This window comes from Nycticebus coucang, chromosome 7, assembly GCF_027406575.1.
Source record: "Nycticebus coucang isolate mNycCou1 chromosome 7, mNycCou1.pri, whole genome shotgun sequence".
NCBI classification, from domain to species: domain Eukaryota; kingdom Metazoa; phylum Chordata; class Mammalia; order Primates; family Lorisidae; genus Nycticebus; species Nycticebus coucang.
The window spans coordinates 125,048,341-125,069,706 of NC_069786.1; the positions used below are offsets into that span (position 1 = coordinate 125,048,341).

The window sequence follows — 21,366 nt, forward strand, 5'->3', positions numbered from 1 at the left end:
CGGGCATATGGGACTGGCGCCCTACTCACTGAGCCACAGGCGCTGCCCATCTTATGTCTTTCTTGATAACATTAGTGGAATGTTTATTTTCTCAGAAAAATAGTTATATGCAAAGACAAGCATTCTTTTTGAGAATTAAAAATCAGGGAGAGATAAGCATCAAGTCAGGGCCTGATTTACTCATACTTACAAGTGTGAGTGCAATACCCTGGTACCCACTGGGAACTTAGGAGACATATAGTCATGTCTATTGTTTCTTCAAAAAGGTGAATTGCGTAAAAATCGACTCCATTAAGACCATCTGAAAATGTAGCAGGGGCAGTGGCTAGAGATGGAGTTGTCCTTTATTTTACCATGACCCTGGACATTTATTCCTTTGCTTCTCCCCCCAGCCCCACAGCAGGGGGTCTTTGGAACAGTGTACGGCATGGGGCGATCACGCCCTTTCTCCCCACTCTTTGCATTGGTTAGCTGAGTGGTAAGAGGAGAATTCCTCAAATAGTGAACCTCTCATCACCATACAAAGATATGACGCGTATAGGAAGATACCTAGAATTGGCTGGGGTAGAAGAGTAGGAAGGCTTAGGCATGAAAAGAAGTATAAATTCCTGGATGGAGCAAGGTTGGTGTGGGAGAGCATAAAAAATGGATTGAGACTCCATTTTAATTTTTCCTGTAGTCCATCCCACTGGCTGGTGATACAGAGAAGGGAAGCTGTTCTAATTATCATGAGCATGGGAAGAAGGTAAAGGACATTTCAGAACAGCCCATTATTGTTTAGCACTGACAATTAAAATGCACTTACAAGTCCAAATAAAATCCAGATCATAGCCTCAAGGGCATTCCATTTGAGAGAGACACTTCTTCACTGAGGAAATGGAGAGAAAAAGACTACTCCCTGAGGAGTCTCACATGCACCCGCCTCATTAGTAAAAAAGAGACAGTAATATCCACTCTGCTTTTCCCAAAGGACTGCTGAGACTCAAGCAGGAGGCACATGAAAAAATGTTCCCCTGGTGGTGACAGGCAGGACCCTAAAACAGCCCCCAACATTTTCCCGCTAATCTCTGGGACCATGAATAGGAAGAGCTGCTATGTCCTTAACGTCCTACCTCACCCGGGAAAAGTCATTCATCGGTTAGCCGTGAGTTTATCAAAAGAGAGGCTATCCAGTGTTCATCTAAAGCTGAGTTTACTCTGGCTGGTGGCACAAACATCAGAGACATTGACAGCAAGCGGCTATGTGGTGAAGAATGTGGGCAGCCTCTAGAACTGTGTTTTTCAAACTTTTTAAAATCTCACAGCACACTTGAACCTATAGTTCAACTTTCAGGATACACTTAAATTACGTGGATCGAAAAAAGAGTAAAAAATAGAAGAGTACACTTACTGTGCTTTGCTCTTCTTTTGGAAATAATTTAATTAATGATCCTCAAAAAATTTCAAGCCACTCCTACAGTTAAAAAATCACTGCTCTTGAAGCCATGATGTCCCTCAGCTGACAGCCAGCAAGAAACAGGGTCCCCAGTCCCACAACAGCAAGGAACTGAATTACAATGAGCTGACTGACTTTGGAAGCTGATTCTTCCCTGGAACTTGCAGATGAGAGCCTAGGCAGGCTGATTCTGTGATAGCTGCTCTGTCACACCTGAGCAGAGACCACAGTCAAACTTACCCTAAATTCTGACTTAAGAGCTGTGTGTTGTTTTCAGCTGGTAAATTTGTGGCAGTTTGCTACATGGCAATAGAAAATGAGCACAGAAATATTGTTCATTTGAAAGCATTGAAAAAGAGCATGCTTTTAAACTATGGAATATTGATTTTCAAGACATTGGTAGATAGATTCATGCCTCAATAGGTAAGATTCCACCACAACTAATGGTAGGTCTTAAAGACAGGGAATTGGGGTGATAGTTGCTATTAAATTTTAATGTCCACCAAGAATCTCTTCTCAGCTTTATATTTCTGGTAGGTGAAGAACAATAATGAGAAAGTCTCCCTAATGCAAACATGTTTGCCAGAAAATTAAAAATGCCCCCTGGCCACATCATGGCACCAGCCTATTTAAAATAGGCTTCATTTTGGTTTCTTTTCTATATTGAGTCCTTTACCTCCACCTTTTATATAATGAAGTCTTATGAAGAAGTTTGTCCCAGAACAAGAAAACACCCCCAAAATAAAAGACACTGAAAAAAAGTCTCCATATCCTCAATTGACTTTTTTCTCCACGATTGACAAGTCAAGACAAATCAAGGGGCAAACTAGCATTAATTATAGTTATGTTGATGCAGATGGAAGATTTCAAGGTTCTGGACACAATTTTGAGGTCAAGAAAAATGAGGATCAATAATTGAAATTCAGATAGCTAACTGGTTATTTACTGAGTTTCTAGCAAAGAAGAAAACAGAGACCTTTATTGATACCCTACCCAAACATGGAACATGGTACCTTTTCAATTCTGTTTTCCTGAGATTTCTTAAAGTAGATGGTGGGAATCCCGAGTTCGGAGGCGGCTATCCACTGCAGAGTGGCTCGAAGCTCAGCATCAGGACACTCTGGCTCCAGGTCAAAGTTGATCACCAGCAGATTCCTCTGGTGGCCGGCTCCTCCCACTGGCAGTTCAGAGGCACTTTCTGAACACAAACAACCACACCCTTACTCTCCTTTCCAAAGGCATTTCCCAGACAATTGTGTGTCAAAATTATGGGAACGTGGCTTACCCTCTATGTTTTCTGACTGTCCTTTAAGAATCTCCTTTTCTTCTACTAATTCACTTGGGGAGAAAACAACAGTATACGGTTGGTAATATTTAGGAAGAGTCAGTGGTAAATGGAAGATGAGGTGATGGGTCTTACTGATCTAAAAGCTAATGGAGTTCACTCTACATTTGTCGTTTTTGTGGGGTAATGCTGGGGAAACACCTGTGTGTCTGTTACGAAGGATTACTGGGTCTGCAATAAACACCTCTTCCTGCATCAACAACAAAAGGCTGATACCCTTAATGATTTTAGTTAGGAAATTGGCATGGGAGGCGCTGTGTGATGGTGAAGCAGCCTTCTCTTCAACCTCCCTGCCTCTAAACCTTCACAGGTCTTAACAGTCAAGGAGAGACTTTTTTCAGGTTAACTAGTTCTGATTTGGGGATGTATCCCCTCCTGTGTTTTGCTTGTCATTTATTGGATCATGTTTCTATCTTGTCACAATGTTTTTTTTCCCCCTATACTATGATAGCAACATAAGGTTGCATTTTAATACAGAACATATTTTTACACATATGGTCCTCTGATCTGAAATAAGAGAAAAGATGAGTTTTAGAAATTTAATTGTATGGCAAAATATCTGAATTAATTAAATTTTTTCTTCTTTTAATTGGAGAAAAGTATAAGAAGGCTGGGAATGGTTTGGCAGTAAGGACCCAGAACTAAAGTCTTTCTTTAGCTATGGTAATGTATGCTGTTGGAGGTGTTTTCATTTGGTGTTTACTTATTAGAGAGCCTTGTACAAAGTGGGAAGACTCAGTAAATGCTTCCAAAGAGAGAACATATGGTCCACAAGTAAAATGACCATCTTGGGAAGCTTGTGGTTGCCCCGTATAGAAATAAGAATGCAGGTGCCCTTACAAAATGTGTCTTTTGATGATAAAAGATTCTTGGTTATTCTCCATTATTGCTAAGACCTGGCAGTAAATTCCCTTGTAGTCCTGATGTTGAGAGAAATAATATAGTCGCGCTTCCATTCAAACCTAATTATTTATAGACATGCCAGTTTTTTAGAGTCTAGATTTTCTTTTGGATCTCTGTGTGCGTGACATAAGTGACACCGCAAATGGTAGGTAAAGTTTCACCTACTCTGGAGCTGCAGGAGAGTGAGTGTGGGAAGTGAAAGTCTTCTGTAAATAGAGATTTTCCTTCAGGTCATAGGCTCACATTGGTGAGAAGGATAGAAAAAGTACCTAAACAAATATTCCCTGGAGGAAAAAAATAGATTTACCTCAGAGTAGTTTCTGTTGCTTTTATTTTTTGGTCCCCTTTAAAAAGCAAAACAAAACCCAAAACCGAGAAAATGTGCAGGTTCATCTTTACTTGTGAACAACGGCAAGAAAGGCTGGGGAGCAACCTTCACCCCCTGAGGAATATACCTGGTGAAACGGTGAAATGGAAATGCTTTCCATTCAGAAAGTGGTTGAAGAAATAGGTCAGGGAGGAACTTTAGTCCTATGCTTGCTTACTATTTTTCTAAAATTTCAGGAATTTCCAAATCACAAGCTAAGTCATAATAATCAAAAACATATTTCCATTCGCGTAACTTTCCAGAGTCATCATAAATTCTAGACATACTCCCCGACCTCGTGTTGCCCTTCTTTTTTGTGTCATGTTTTGTTAAGTACATATCATGTTTCTCCACGTGCTTTCTCCCTTTGATATTTCAGAAGTCCCTGTAATAGGGGGGTGCTCGTCACTAAGTGAAAATGGCACATCTCCATCTTGAAAACTATTTGATATTTGACCCATTTCATAGTAAGATTCCCAGCTGTCTACATGTAAAGGAAAGCTGTTCACCCTCAGTTCTGTTGAAACGACTATGTTCTATAGTGAAGACCACTGAGTAGTCTCCTTTGATCAGTAGGGCACAAGTTAAATAGATTTTTGCTTTTTTTATGTTCAAGTAGGTAAATACACTTCTGATTAAACTGCTAAGCTTTATCTGAAATGATTGTTCCATAGGGGGAAGATTGGGAAAGCAGAAAGAGGGTGGTAGGAGGGGGCCATCTCTAGGCCTGAAATCTTGCTCCCGTGACATGGAACCGTGGCGGTGCAGACATGATGAACTCAGTGGTTGGGCACAACCTGAATGATCAAGATGGATTGCCAGATGGAATCAGAGAGGTGGGCTCACAATCACTGCAACTCAGTGGCTACTTACTTAATCATGGGAGAAGATGGCATGCTTTCCTGATAAATGTCCAGGTCCATAATGCCAAGACTGCTAGTGGCACTACTGTTGCCATTGCTGACAAAGCAAAAGTTTACATATTAATGCCCATCTCCACCCCCGGGCCATGCCGCCGCTGACACCAATGCTCCGTAGTTGTACCAGGTCCTTCCTTTGGTCCCCCAAAGAATATTGCTTTGTGTCCGGGACTTCCAAATTGATATCTATTTCTGACCAAATTAGGGGGAAACATAGTAAGACTCAAGTCTAACAGGCTAAGCCAATAATAATGGTAAACAATAATTTGGAATTTCTAAAATGATGTCACAACTGGTGGATCTTATCTGGTAGGTAACAAGCAGCATTCCTCTGTTCTGCCTCATCCACTAAATATATTTATCTATTAGCAAGAGGGTTCTTGCCATTGGGTTCACTACAGAGGTGAAGAAACTTCTGGGGGAGATACCAGAGTGCATATCTGCCTGCTTCTTAATAGAAACTAGAGGCCTCATGCTTTTCCTTTGCCATTCTGGAAATTTTCCTTAGGGATGTAGGATTTCTTCCATAGGATTTTGTAGGATGTTCATTTGGCTTGTTGTTTTTGCCACGGGACTACAGAACTTACAAGTACAAAGATGGGTAATATCAAATTTTTACTTATACACATATTATAACCTTCAAGAGCGAGCAACATTGGACACCTCTGCAGTGTAGAGGAGGACCACCTAGGGCATCATTTTCATAGTTACTAGCCTGGAACTTACTCACTGAAACACAGTGGCGTTTGAGCCAATTTTGAGCCTTCATCTTTGTTGTAAAATGGAATGTACCCAATTTCACCAAACCCACCGCATCTCCTCATACCTTCTCTGTTTCCAAAGTTGCCTCTTCCAGGCAAAGTTGGAGTGGTACCTTCTAGTGGGCCAGTCTTCCCTCGAAAATACCATGGGTTACCAACTAGCCTCCTTCAGTGTTAAATGTTAAATTCTGAATATATGGACAGAGTAAAATGTGAAGTTCTGTGGGAAATAATTAACACTAAAAATGTCTGCTGTTAAGTCCACAGAGTCAAGTTCTCTTTGCCTTTTATCTCCATCTTATAAGATTTCCCACTAGGTTTTGCAATTTTAGACAAATTGTTTAACATTGTGGAATGTTCTTAAGTATAAACAGACTGAACTGCCAGAAATAAAACTGTCAAAGACCCACATGATTCTGAATCTCACTTTCTGCAGACTTGTTGGTCCAGTATCAAAGGAGACTTTGGGCAGAAACATAGAGATTCTTTTTGAGGTTCCACCTCACAGAGAAATAGTTTATAGTTCATGTCTCCTGAGTGGCTTGAGCCCCTTCCAAATCTGATCTCTCCTACGCTCCTCACTAGCTTTTCCAGAAAGAACAGTACAGAGGACAGGGGAAATACAGGAGGGACAGTCAGGCCGAACAGTGCAGCACAGTATGGAAACACTTGCCTCAGATAAACACAGCCTGTGTTGCAGCTGAAGCCCAAAGGAACCAGAGAGGAAGTATACGGCACACAGGTGTCACAGCAGCTCTCCGTTAAAAACCTTCTCGGTTATCATCATCAGAGGCACTAGCTGCAGTTTGCAGGGAAGGGGACACAGCTGATTATTAACCCTGGCCAAAGTAATTTAAGCAGTAACTAGGTATTATGATCCCTCTCAGCATAAATCCTGACAGGCTAGGACTTTGACCTAAGGGAAGTTTGCTTTGTGTGTGCTCTTGACCTGTTAGAGACCCTTTGCAGAGAAACAGTAACACACATTTGTGGAATCTGTGTTCAGAACACTTTCCCTGGGAAGGCAAGTGAAGAGCTGGTACCTCAGGGATCGCTCACTGAGCTGCAGAAAGCTGCTCGTGTCATCTGGGTTGTCATCCTCGGTGGCCAGCTGGGACCAGCTGCCTGTGCTCTCTTCACTGCCGCTGGGAGGGTTGGGGATCCCATCTGGGGCTCTGGCATTTGTAGATATTTCAGTTTCTGGCACGTCTCTGGCATCAAGGCTGTCACTGTAGACGGCAAGACATCATTACCGAGAGGGGTGGCACAAAATGAGACTTTTCACAGAGGTTGCTCTGTGGAGCCTGAGTAAGCAGGATGGTGTGGCACACAGGTGGACAGGAGGATTCTTCCTTTAGGCTGCCCTGGGTCCTGTTTGCCTCCTGAGGACTGTTCTCCATCGGCCAGGTTTCCCATCGGTTCTATTGATCTCCTTCTATTGACCCCCTCCATTCATTTAAAAAACAGGTTAAAGCTCCATGGTCTGCATAAATAAGAATTACTGAGGGACGGTGGTGTTTAAAAACAAGATACATAAAGCATTCTCCCTAGGATTCAGAGGTTCCTGGGAAGGAAGCCCAGGAATCTGCATTTTTACCAACCACCTCTGGTGACTCTCATGCAAGTGGTGGATGTGGAAACACCCAGCCCAGTTTTGCTGCTTTACCAAGTCATTTTTCCTATCAGGGTCTCTGTATTTTAAATTTGCCATCACCTTTTACTCTTTCCCCTGGCTCTGAACCCGGTGACTTACACTAGCACCATCTTTCTGAATGAGTGCGTGCATTGTCAGACCAAATAGTTCTCCAGGACTTTTCAACTCTTGCTCTGACCCGCCTTTGTCTTTCCTGAATGCCCCCTTCCTCCTGCCTCCCTGTGAACGTTTGCCTCTCTGGCCCCCTCCTTACCTGAACCTGGTTCTCTGTTTTTCTTTAAAGGGTAGCTACAGTCAACTCCGCTTGATTCCCTGCCCTCCATTCCACAGTCTGTTGCTATGTACTCATGTCTGCTCGCCTGTCTATAAAAATAGCTCTCAAATCTGGGCCTCAGCCAGGACCTTTATTCCAGATTCTGGGGCTCCTTTTCTCTTAGTCTTCTGAATCTCTCCAGTCTGTCTTATTAACATCTCAAAATCCATATATCTAGAGCAAATTCTAATTCCCTTGCACCTTCTTCTACCCTTAAGGGGTAGCTCTTTGTAGCATGCTGTGCTGGTAGCACTTCAAAAAGGACAGTCCTTAATAAACTTGGTTTTCTTTTCTTAAGTGTTGAGATTTTTTTTTTTTTTTTTCCAACATGATCAGGGAGCAAAGAGGAGAACAGATGCCATCGAAAAGACGGTATTTACTTAAATTCAAATGGAAGAAAATTCACTGATGACAAATGGAAACAATATACATATTCCCCCAAATGTTGTTAACCCCCAAGTTATAATGAGGTTCACAATTTAGAAAAGGGAGCTGTATTTCTCACGAAGGGGTGGCCATGCCCGGGTGACCATTCTGGCAGGCTGGAAAGCAGGGCCCCGGGCTACAAGCCAGAAACATGTTGTTTAGAGGCAGGGACAATGGGAATAGGAATGTCTACTGAGTGGGGTGGCCGAAAATACATAACAAGCCATAGGAGCTGTGGGGGAGTCATGAACAGATAGGAAACCAGAAACAAGCACCTGGCCACTCCTGCTTTATACTCCTCTGTGGAGTCCATTCATTCAATGGGGGTGGGAAGCTTCGGGTTTTATTTTTAGTTTACAAAGTATAAATGAACCAAGGCATGGACACAGAGGAGAGGGCTCCAAAAGAATTTGTGTGCCTGGTTACACAGTAATTTCCTGGACTAATTCCTCATTAAATTAGAACTTTCTGTTATTACAAAAATTTGTTTCAAGATCTTTCTTATGAAATAAGTTAAATCTCAAGATTGCCATTGAACGTCCCGATTGAAAAATGAGTCTGTCAGTGAGTGTATTTTACTATCTCAATTTCATGCTCTATTTAAAGCAAATTTCATGTTCCGTGTCACAGAACTTGGAATTGAGAATGAATAATCATTATCTGAAACCCTGGTTTTCATTTTCTTTTAGAAGAAATTTTAGTTTTGCTCATTTATTTACAAATAATGTACAAATTTGTTATGCAAATGTATACAGATGGCTTCCCCACTTATTGTATAGTTCACAGACAGAGATTTAGGGGACCTATGTTTTGTCAAATTCAGCTATATAATCTCGGAGATCTCAGGGATTTCAGAGGTTATCTAGTCCATAGTTTATTTTAGGGTTGACTCTTCGTGTTCCATATTCTATGGGTTTTGACAAATGTAGAGTGACATATATCCACCATTAAAGTGTTATACAGAATAGTTTCACTGCCTGGCTTGGCAGTGGTTATGGTGCCAGCCACATACACCGAGGCTGGCGGGTTCGAACCTGGCCGGGGCCTGCTGAACAACGATGACAACTACAACAAAAAATAGCTAGGTGTTGTGGCAGGTGCCTATAGTCCTAAGCTACTTGGGAGGCTGAGGCAAGAGAATCGCCTGAGATCAAGAGTTTGAGGTTGCTGTGACGTAAGACAACACAGCACTCTACCAAGAGTCTCAAAAAAAAAAAAAAATCCTCTTGCTTCCCCTTTCGATCCCTCTGACCTCAACCCTTGACAACCCCTGAACTTTTTGCAGTTCAATGATTTTGACTTTTATGAGAATGTCATATGATTGGAGGCATATAGCATGTAGGCCCATAAGATTATTATGTACTTAATAATATGCATTTAAGTTTCTTCCGTGTCTTTTTATGTCTTGATAGCTCATTTATAATTTTTTCAGTACTTAATAGAATTCTATTGCTTGGATGCACCACAGTTTATTCATTCATTTGCCTACTGAAAGATATCTTTGTTGCTTCCAACTTTTGGCAATTATTAACAAAGCTCCTACAAATATCTATCTAGTTTTTTGTGTGGACATAAGCTTTTAATATACTTGGGTAAATATCAAGGAGCATGATTATTGGCTTGTATGATAAAAGTGTGTTTAGTATTGCAAATAACTGCCAACTGTCTTCCAAAACAGTTGCTTCATTTTGCATTCTCACCAGTGGTGAATGAGAGGTCTTATTGCTCCACATCATTAACAGCCTTTGGTGTTGTCAATAATTTGGATTTGGGCCATTCTAATAGGTATGTAGTGGTGTCTTATTCTTATTTTGATTTACAATTTCCTAATGACCTTTAGCATTGAATGTCTTTTTATATACTTATGTACCCTCTGTATGTTTCTTTGGGAGAAGTGTCTGTTCAACTCTTTTGCTGATTTTTAAAGTTTTGTTTCTAATTGACAAATAATAATCACATATACTTACGGGGTACAATGTCATGTTTTAATACCTGTATACATTGTGGAATGATCAAATCAGGGTAATGGCATATCCATCACCTTAAATATTTACCATTTCTTTCTGATAAGAATATTTAAAATCTTTTCTTATAACTATTTAGAAATATACAGTATATTATTATTAACTATGGTCACCTTGTTGTGCAAGGGAATGCAAGAACTTATTCCCTTTTGTTTAACTATAACTTTGTACCCATTGACCAACATCTCCCCCTTCCCAATCTCTCTCAGCTCTTGATAACCACCATTCTACTCTCCACTTCTACGAGTTTGAGTCAACTTTTTCAGATTTCACATATAAGTGAGATTTTATGATAGTTATCTCTTTGTCCTTGACTTATTTCACTTAACATGCTGTTTTCTAGGTTCATCCATGTTGTTACAAATTACAGAATGTCCCATTTTAAAAATATATTACAAAGCTATAATAATTAAAACAGAATGATACTGACATAAAAACAAACACATTGACCAATGGAATAGGATACAGAGCAAAGAAGTAAACCTACACACCTAAGGCCAACTACTTTTTGACAACTGTGTTAAGAACACATAATGGGAAAAAGGTAGTTTTTTCAACACCTAGTGTTTGGAGAGGGTAGATAGCTACATGGAGAAAAATAAAAATGGACCCTTATCTCACCCCTTATACAAGAATCAATTAAAATGGATTAAAGACTTAAACATAAGACCTTCAACTACAAAATGATAGATGAAAGAATAGCTGAAAAGCCCCCTAAAGTGTCCAATTTTCAAACAGGTTGTACATTTTTTATTGTTGATTTTTAAGAGTTCTTTATATATTTTGGATAGTAGTGCTTTTTCAGATATATCTTTTAGGAATATTTTCTTTTTACTCTGTGGCTTGTCTTCTCATGTTTTTGATGGTATTTTTCACAAAAGAAAAAATTTTAATTTTAATTAAGTTTAGCTTATCAATTCTTTCTTTCATGGATTATGTCTTCCGTATACCTAAAAAGTCATCATGATACCCAAGGTCATCTACATTTTCTCCTACATTATCTTATAGGAATTTTATAGTTTTGTGTTTTATATTTAGGTCCATGTTCCACTTTGAATAAATTTTTGTAAAGAATGTGATCTTTTGCATATATGAATGTTCAGTTGTTCCAGCACCATTTGTTTAAGAGGTTATCTTTTCTCCATTGTGTTGTTTTTACTACTTTGTCAAACATCAGGTGACGGTTTGTGTGAGTTTATTATTGGGCTCTCTATTCTGATCATTGATCTATTTTTGTTTTTTCTCTTGCCATTACCACACTGTCTTGAGTATTATATCTGTATACTAAATCATGAGATTTTCTAATTTTGTTCTTTTTTTTTTTCAAACTTTTGTTAACTAGTATGGGTCCTTTACCTCTTCAAATAAACTTTAGAATCAGTTTGTTGATATCTGAGGGGATTTTCATTGGTACTGTGTTGAAACTATAGATCAAGTTTGCAAGAACTTGAACTCTTGACAATATTGAGTCTTGTATTCATGAATAGCTTTTATTTTTGAAGCTATTTTTGCTGGACAAAGTATACTAGGTGAACATTTTTTTCCCCTTAAACATAGTAAAAATATAATTTGTCTTACAACTTAGACTGTTCATTTGTGGTCCTCAGTATGTAATGTTTCTTTTTATATCAGCTATTTTTAAAACTATTTATCACTGTTTTTTAATAATTTTATTATGATGCACTTTGATGTGTTTTTCTTTCTGTTGATTCTGCTTTTAGTTAATTGTACTTTTTACTTTGCAAGTTTATAACTTTCATCAAATCTCATATTCATGTGTACCTTTAATTTTTTTTAAGTCCTTATCTGCTAATTTCATCTTCTCTGTAATTGCTGAGTAGTTTTTATTGATGATTATATTTCTGGTTTGGTAAGTGTTGGATTTTGTTGTCTTTTTTTAAACAATATTGGACTTCATTCTAGGTTAAATCATGTTCAGTTCAGTTTGATATTTTCACTGCTTGCTTTTAAGTATTTTTGAAAAAGTTTAGATAAACTTTTACTTTTAGGGCTAGTTTTGTCCTGATTCTATGGTATACTGCTTTTAATATCTCTCCTAAATGCTATGTATGTTTAACATGGATCCTTTACTTCTGCTAATTGGAACTTAACATCTCCCAGTCCTGTGTGAGCTTGTGGAATTATTCAGTTTACAGCTCTCTCACTTCATGGAGTTGTACTTATTTATGCATAACTCAGTATTCAACAGCAGGTTAAGGGGGGCCCTGTGCAGATTTGTGAGTTCTTTCTCAGCATACTTCCCTCCAGCATCTGTTTCCTCAACTTAGAGTACCCACTGTATGTCACCTTGAACAAGTCCCTAAGCTCTGCTCAGATTTTTCCCATTTGGCACTGATGTCTACAAAGGGAATCTAGGCAGAAAGGGGGGGGCAATTATTGGGGTACTGTGTTTGTTTCCCTCCTTTCTATGTGTTGCTTATGATTTTATATATTCTGCCTCTCATAGAAGGAACACTCAAATATTTGTGGGCTAAATAATTTTTTTTCAAACAAATATAAATTAATACACAACTTAAAATAGGTTTCTCAAACATAAAAATTATATCAGAAAGTATTTTTTAGTAATAATTATGAAGATATGCCTCAGCAGGTAGCCTAAAAATATCTTTAGGACAGAACACCTTCAAGCAGAATTCAGAGTGCATATGTTACTTATCTTATTCTTATGTGTAAGTGTTTCACAGAGGATTGAGTTTTGTATTTAACTATTTTGACTAATAAAATCCATGATAACATCTCAGAGCTTAGAAAATATTAGCTAAATGTGGCTAATTACCTCCCTGGAAAATCTTGGAAATTCTCTTGTTTAAATAAAACTGTCATACTGTTCATGACGAATTTCTCTTAGAAAAGAGCTCCTGGAATAAAGGTTACTAGATACTCTAACCCCAAACAACAATGACAACACCTACAATAAAGTAAACATTTACTCAGTATTGACAGCAGAAGAGGCACTAGGTTAGGAGATTCATGTGCATTTCTGTATTTAATAGTTAAAAATCCTCCTAGGTTGTACTTATTATTATTCTCCCACCAGCATGTGAGTAAAGCAAGGTAAAGAGAATAGAGACTTATTCAAGGTGACAGAGTTACAAGGCTAGTTCTAAGTTCATGTTATAACAATTCTTTGTATTGATACACATAAAACATATTAAATATTTATTCTGTAAGTTTTAGAAGCAGACCCAGGTCTTGTGTTTCTAGAGCAGATTATTCTACATTCTTTTATGTTTTATTAGTAAAAAATTTGGTTTTCCAATTTGGATTTCCAGAAATCTGTATCATTAGTTGAGAGAATGTGTTCTTGGGTCATTATATAGAACACAAACCTAAATCAGTTGGAGGCTTTATTTAAATATTTTTCTGAATTCTTTTTGAAATACCCTTGGGTTATACCTATTTTTAGGATAGTATCAGTGAGATTTAATTCAAAAATGTATAATGAAGTTTATTCAACTGCAGTGAAAAATCCCAATTTGATTTGAGCTTACAGACTCAAATCTTATTGAAGTACCAGTTTATGAATGCTCCCTAAGTAGGTTACCTTTTTGTCCAAACAAAATGCAGCTGGGTTATGATCTCTGTGTTTAAGCAGACTCTACATCAGGTACCTAGATAAGAGTTTTCCATTGGCTTGTATTTCAAGGTTAAGGTAATCCTACACAATGGCTATTTTGTTTCTTTAACTCATTGATTACTTTTTAAAACTTGTAATTCTCCATACTACCTGGATCCAAGTCTTGAGTAGACATTTTCTACAGCTGTAGAATGACTGGTATATATAAACTTGTCTTTTGGGTCAGCTCAGCCTACTTCATTTGATTTAACTGTGTGTAATTCTGCTTGTTCATTTTCATATTTTCTACCCGTTGAACTCTTCTAGGGTCTCATCCAGTTGCAAAGTTAAGTTCTTAGTTCTAAATGGCTAAAAAGGAACCAGTACTGAGATTCACCTGGACTATGCACCAAACACATCCAACCACAACTGTAAGTGATCTGAGGCCCTCTCCTAGGGAGCCCTGGAACCTGCAGGTGGAGTGTTTCTGCTTCCCTAGGGAGCTGCGGAGATGGATGAAGCCTGAGTTCAACTTGTCTGCAGCTAAACATTTAGAAATCACAGGCCCTTTCTAAGTAATGAACAATAGGCATTTGTCTCTGAAAAGACAACACAGGCTCACTCTCAAATGTGTTTTCCAAGGCCAGAGTCTTCATTTTTGATTTTGTTTGCCTGTTTAACCTGAACTATAGACCAAAAATAAAGAAATGATATAATGGTCTCATAATCAGGAATCTGATGAATTTTCTACAGAAGATGTAAGTTGTAAAAGAAATTAACACTTTTTAAAGTAGCTAAGAGAAATAATTAACTTGCCTGAAATTCAAACTGTATTGTCAACCGCATTACAATTTTCTGGACAAGAAACGTTGCAATAACAATACTCCAGTGTTGCTTTGCACTTACACTGCCAGAATTACACCATGCATCTGAAGGGTCAGCCCTGGTGGAACATGGTGTCTTTGCCAAGATCTTTAGAATAAGACAACAAAACAAAACAATCCTCCCCCCAAACAAAATAAAACTTAAAAGAAGAGACACTAGGGTGAAGAAAAATGAGAGAAGAGAAAAGTAATGCCAAAATATTTAATGTCAGGCCGGGCACTGTGGATCATGCTTATAATCCTAGCACTCTGGGAGGGAGAGGCGGGCAGATTGCCTGAGATCAGGAGCTGGAGACCAGCCTGACCAAGACAAGACCCAAAATAGCCAGGCACTGTGGCAGGTACCTGTACTTGGGAGGCTGAGGCAAAAGGATCACTTGAGCCCAAGAGTTTGAGGTTGCCGTGAGCTTTGATGCCATGGCACTTTACTGAAAGTGTGAAAATAAGACTCTGCCTCAAAATATATATATATATATATATATTTAATGTCAAATTCCAATACTAAAATTTATTTAAATTTATCTATTTTCAAATGAACAAGTTGGTGTCATTAATCATTATTATTTGCTTGAAAAAAATGCATGAATTAATTTTAAAATGTAGCAAATCACAGATTAATTTTAACGGACAGAATAATACTTCCCCCAGTTATATAAGTGAATTCATTTTGTTCTGGATATATATGTGTATTTTTTTGGCTGGGGCTGGGTTTGAACCCGCCACCTCCAGCATATGGGACCGGCACCCTACCCCTCTGAGCCACAGGCATGGCCCTTGTTTTGGATATTTTAAGAAGAAATTTACTGTCAACTTTTTATTGTAAGTGCACATTAACTCAGGTCATCATGTCTTTTCCCTTCAGGAATTCAGTTCTTGCCTCGGTAAAATCCCTTTTCATCTAAGACTTAGACTAAATACTAATAAGATGCAAATTCCCGTCGCATGGACCCTCTCTGGTCTAAGATTCACTCACCCATGCTTTTCGCAGGTGCTCACACCCGCATCTGCCCCTCTCACAGTATCTGGGACTTTTTCTTCATTCAGACGATCTTCTGCTTCCTTCACGGGGCTGCTTTTGGAAAGGAAGTGCTCAGTTTCCCCAGCACAGGCTTCTTTCTGATCTGTTTCAACCTGAATCAAAGGCACTTCCCTTGAGCAAAGTGATTGTCTGGTGTGGTTCGGAGGGACAGCATCACAGTACGAGGAAGTTTCCTTTCTGCAATCCAAACTGTTGTGGCTCGTAAGAGGAGCAGTTTGGCTCAGAGACGACACTGAGAGATGTTTGCTTTCAGTAGCAGAGTCTTTCCTCCGGTAACCCCCAGACTCCTGAACCAGCAGGGCTGGCCCACTGCAGCCCCTGCCTGCAGCTGAGGGATTCACACACTTCTGCCCTTGACAGGTGCTGGAAGTCGGCTCAGCATCAGCTGCCTCCGCGTCATCCACGATAATTTTGTTCTTGCGCATGAGGGCCTTAATTGAGCTTGCCCACGTTTCGTGAATTAACATATTTGTGACGTGATCAGTCCCGCCTCTCCGATACAAGCAAGAGTCAGATTTGCAGAGACCGGACGAGGACGTGCCACCGACCTGCTGTACGTTTAGGAAATCTTGTGGGCAGCTCTGAGCAAAGCCATCCAAGGAGTTAGCTTTGACGGGAGCACTGACTGTTAAGCCGGCACAGGGGGACCTGCTGTCCGGCACGGACGACTGTCTGTACCACAGCGGGGATCGCAGCGAGGGAGACAGTAGGCCCGCCGTCCAGTCCTGGCTGCTGCGTCTGGAGGAGGCGCTGTCCCTGCTATCCCTCTCCATGTCCCTCAGCATGTACCTGTAGAACTCCTCGGTGATGCTCTCCGTGCTGGACTGCTTGGAGGGACAGCTCGGCCTCACGTCCAGGTGGTCGCTTTTCCGGCATGCCTGTTGTATGGCGGAGCTCAGGATGCTGCTGGCGTTCTTGCCGGCGTAGTAATCCAGCAGCAACTCAAATCCTCTCCCTTCGCTTTCCATCTGGTTCACCATGAACCTGGAAAACTCATCCGTGATGCTCTCGCAGCTGGACTGTTTGGAGACGGAGCTGGCCCTGCTGACCGGCTGGCTTAAGGTGCTCATCAGCCCCAGGCTGCCGACGCGGACCCTGGCCTCCGAGGCCTCCTCGGGAATGCTTTCGCAGCTGGACGCCTTCATCCGGCTCCACCTGTCGCCACCGCCCAGGAACCGACTCCGGGGATAGCTCTGGGCTTGCCACACACCGTCCACCATGGAGAACTCCGTTAGGTTCATGATCTTGGCTGCCACTTCGTTTGCAAAACTATTGACGGAATCCGGGACGTCCTCGAGGTTCACAGATTCGTCCACGACCCTGTTCATCAGCTTCTCCTTGAGCTCGGGGTGCTCGTCCGTCTTCCTCTTGATCTCACTGAGCCGGGGAGGCTTGTGTTTCCTCACAGAAGCCGCCCCCGTCGGGCTTTCCTTCTTCCTTTTCAAGGTTCGGCAAGGGGTGACCGGAAACTCGCTCCCTCTTTTCCACGCGCAAAACCAAGGTTGCTTTCCGCTGGAGTTCTCCAGGCAAATCGCTGCGATTTCGGTTGCCATGGAAACCACGGTCTCGGCCAACTCCTCGGCAAAGTCTGCGATGCGGTAGACGTCTGCGGGCTTCGCTGGAGGCGCGGACTGAGCAGGAAGCTGCAGGTCATCCCCCGACAAGGACAGGTGAACTCGAGCCTCTTGGTTTATTAGGGTGGCACAGTGACACTTTTCCTGGGTGTCTGGGCTGATACCGTCCTCGGCATCCTGGGAACAGCTTCTGCACTGGCCCCCTGCCAGTGACCAGTCAGCTTGAAAAGAGGCTCTGCGTTCCTTCTCACCACGCCTGGGTGTCTGATGAGGGCATTTTGTGTCCTCTGTCACCGTTTTCTTCAGATATATTTCCTTGGGGGATGTTTTCGTAGCTAAAGAGTTGGGCTGTCTGTGGCTACATGATAATTCAGACTGCAGCGTGGGGTTCTGGAAGAAACTTGGCCTCAAGCCACCCTTGTGGTCTTGTTTTGGATGCGCGTCCACAAGATGGTCGGTGACCAGACGGGTGCCGTGTGCACTGCTGAGTGGGCAGCAGCTGGAGCCTTCAGTGGCTTTTGTCTCTGCTTGCCCAGCAGCTTGAGCAGGTGGCTGGACACCTCCCTCCGCCTCCTTGGAGAGGACCGCGGGGCGTTCCCCGAGTTGCACAATGTGGCTCATCTTCTTGAAGGTGAAGCATATCACATCGAAGAGCAGTTGATTTGTACTTTCCACTAAGGTGTCCAGAACTTCTGTGGAATGCCTGCTGTCGGAGGGGTCCATCATCTTATTTTTCTGGTGAACTTCGTCAATGGAATGCTTCAGGATGACATTGGACAGGGTCTGCGCCAGTTCATTCCTGAGGACGTTTTCTGAGCATAGGGTCTGAGGCTTTGAAGCAGTTTCTATGATTCTCCTGTTCATGGATTCCATGAAATCCCCAATGCTGCCGCAGGTGTTAGGCCTTGTCAAAACCCGAGCAGCCTCCTTGAGCAGCCCCTCCACAATGGCTTCCTTCCCCAGCTCCACGCCTCTCCCTGTTGTTAAACTATAAAGTGGCGGGGTTGCTTCAGAATCTTCAGCTGCAGGTAAGAAGCCACTTGGAGCCACAGGGCATGTCCCCTCTTCTCTTTCACTCAGGCCGCAGACAGCAATGGCACTGGCTACCTGAGTCATGCCACACAAAGCAGAAGGAAAGGAATAATCGCTGATGGGAGGATCCTTGGCTTCCTGGGATGCTTGAGTTTGCAGAGCTGCACTGCCACCCAGTGGTAGGTTTGATGCCACGGCCTCTTGCTCCATTTTGAGTCTTTCTGTGGCCTGAGGACTGGAAATGGTTCCAATCACAGTGGCTGCACAGGCTAATGCTACTTCTAGAGCACTCTGGGTGTGTCTGCTGGAGTTGTCTGAGGTTTCTACAGGGACTTCTGGCTCAGGCCAGGAAGAGATGCCTGGGTCCAGCATAGTGTCACTGCCATCTGGACTCTGAACAATGACAATTTTGGGGAGCTCGTTCCATGACTGAGAGACCATGGTATCTTTTGTGGAACAGCAACTGGGAAGCAGAGCACTTCCTCCAGATACACAGATGGCAGGTTCCTGGGGCAGGATAGGCTGGGAGTGAGATAATCTAATGAATGCATCTTGCAGCACGGATTCTGCTAAATTTGTAGCGTAGTCTCCAGTAGTGACTTCTCCATCTTGCACAGAAGGAAGAGAGTTCCTTGCATCTTCCTGGTCTCCTGGGTACAGGTCGCTGCTCTGCTCAGTGACAGTGTCCGATGCAGAAGGTACATCTTTAACCATCATGGAGAAATAAGCATCACTTGGAATATGCAATGCCTGTGATTTTTCCACTTGACCTTTAAGATTTTCTGAATAATAAGGTGTAGCTTGTCTCTCATTCCCCACAGTTTCACCTTGCCCCTGTAAAGGCTTTGCTGAGGAGTCTAGACTCTGCAAGGATGACTTCTCTGCCGGGTTTTCCTGAGATCTTTCTGTTTTAATCAACGGTGTATGATATTTGCCAATGTATTTGTCTTCCAAAGCATGAAGCAACGTTGCCTTGTAATTCCATTCCTCCTGGGCAGATTCCTTTGAATTTTTACTCTCCAAAACGTTGGCTGAGATGTTTATATTTTCATAACCTAGTGCAGAGAAAATGAAAGCCAATCTTAACTTTTTGGATATCAGATTGTCACGAATTTAAAGTAATAATTACTTTTTTAAAACACCATAAAGTATCAACTATTTTTTTTCTTCCATTATAGATTTTGAATATTTCTTTAAGGAAAGTGAACCTGAAAAGGCGTTTAAATTTCATTATGGAATACCACCCAAGAAAATGGCTGTGAATGTGGGATACAGACACAACCCCTGGAGTAAGAGGGGTTGTTTGTGTACTGAGGACTGATCACTATTCTTCAGGGGAAGCAGCCCCAACAACTGCATCTTAGAGCTTCCCATTAAGTACAGAGGGAGAATGTTTAGAGCAATCTAAGTAGTGGGACTTGCTGCACAGATTTGCTCTAAAGTTTGCCTAGGACTTTGCCCAGGGACAGTAACAACAACATCTGGGGTATCCCTTTCTCCCTGGCTAAATGCAGGGAGGAAGAACCCATTGTTCATTGAGCTCTGTGGAATAAATGAATGCTAAGTATTCTGCTCCTCACTATGCTGAAGAGCATGCTCCTTCTGTCCTCACTAAACTCCTTAGCTACAGGCAAAAGTGTACCCCCAAATAACAGATAAGGAAACTGGGGCTCAGAAAGATTAGATAACTGGCCCCAAAGTGGTAATGCCGGTGTGCAAATCCAGGCTGGCCCAACTTGACTCTGACTAAAATATGGCTCGTATGGAAATCTCAGGGACATTAACATTCCCAGCCTGCATTTCTTGGCAGACGAGAAGATTTTTCTTTAAGGCGCACAGATTCCCTTCAGCATCCCCAAGGCATCTTTTGGGAGTCTGGATCTGTCCAACCATTAAGTCAGCTAAGTGCACTTGTCAGCATCTTTACCAGCGTTCTCTTACCCTCCTGCCTTCCTCAAAATTTAGCAGGTTAACGATTGTGATGTGTCAGCCAAACTGACCTGGCCTGAAACTTTTCCAAAATCTCACCCAGACATTTTTGTACGGTGGCTAATTTCAAGATGCACAATTGCTTTATTGTTCTCACCATTCCTGGATTCTTCTGCCTCGCTCTCCTCTTCCAAGTGCTCAGATGCGGTGAGAAAGTCTTCCTCGATTGAGGACAAGGAGCAGTTTGTGTCATCCTCCAGTTTCAAGATGTTTGTTTCCAGGTGGAGCTGCCGCTCCTGCACCAGTTCCAGACCAATCAAAAATTTGTTGATTTCGAAAATGATGCAATTAGTACTGTTGGGTCTGTTACCTCTTGCACATTGGACCAAGCAGATATCTGGCAGCCAAGGGCACTGAAAGTGCAGAGAAAAGGAGGCATTTAAGGAAAATAAAAGACTTTTGCCTCTGATTATTTTCTGTCTACAGATTTCTCCTGCTAAGGTGGGTGGGGACCTTTAAAGTATTTGAAATGTCTCCTGGGCTTATATTGATGGATTTCTTGAAACAACTTGAGTTGTTTGGGAGCACAAGTTACCTAGGAAAGAGTTTGACATAGGGGAAAATACACTGGCTGTGTTACATATTTTAGTCTCCCTTGGTCAAAGCAAAAATTGAGCTGGGAAAAGTTAAACAGGCAAGGAAGATTTGATTCAAGGGTATTGAATTAGTGAAGAGAGACCAGAACTGAGCTGGACCACAAGTGCACTGGGACAAAAGGCAGTGGAGAGGCTTTATGTAAAGAAACAGTAAGCTTTTTGTACCTTCATGGTGGGAGGTAGTTTACAAAGTGGAGCAAAGTGCCTAGAGCAGTTAGGCTTCTGAATGACCTCAGACACTGGGAGGATAGGACACTATCTCCCTTGCTGATTATATTTCAAAGAGACAGCCTTCAGGTCCCAGTTTTACACACATTCCTATGTGTGAACCTGGCAAGAGGCTTTAAAAATGACTTACCTCTCAAAGGGGTAGGGGAGAAACAATGATATATTTTCTAAGTTACATGTTCTAAGAAAAGTGAGGTCAGGTCTATAGTCTGGGAGAAGCCTCTCCCAGGCTTGGCAAAGCTGAGGGGAATATTAAGGCAGACTTGGTCACCTCTCTTGATTAAACTGGTTCCAGTTTC

At 41.6% G+C, this 21,366-nt stretch overlaps 1 protein-coding gene across 3 annotated transcripts in view; it reads right to left on the reverse strand.

Moving 5' to 3' along the window:
- SPHKAP (SPHK1 interactor, AKAP domain containing) overlaps positions 1 to 21,366 on the reverse strand; it is a 216,787-nt gene that overhangs the window by 7,074 nt on the left and 188,347 nt on the right. For 2 of the 3 annotated variants that reach the window (XM_053597500.1, XM_053597499.1), the window contains 6 exons: positions 20,341 to 20,596; positions 15,583 to 19,309; positions 6,775 to 6,960; positions 4,924 to 5,010; positions 2,721 to 2,773; positions 2,449 to 2,633 (listed from right to left, as the gene is read on the reverse strand). In XM_053597500.1, the coding sequence (XP_053453475.1) occupies positions 2,449 to 2,633; positions 2,721 to 2,773; positions 4,924 to 5,010; positions 6,775 to 6,960; positions 15,583 to 19,309; positions 20,341 to 20,596 (4,494 nt within the window). The remainder of the gene's footprint in view (positions 1 to 2,448; positions 2,634 to 2,720; positions 2,774 to 4,923; positions 5,011 to 6,774; positions 6,961 to 15,582; positions 19,310 to 20,340; positions 20,597 to 21,366) is intronic. The other variant, XM_053597501.1, reaches the window with a different exon arrangement.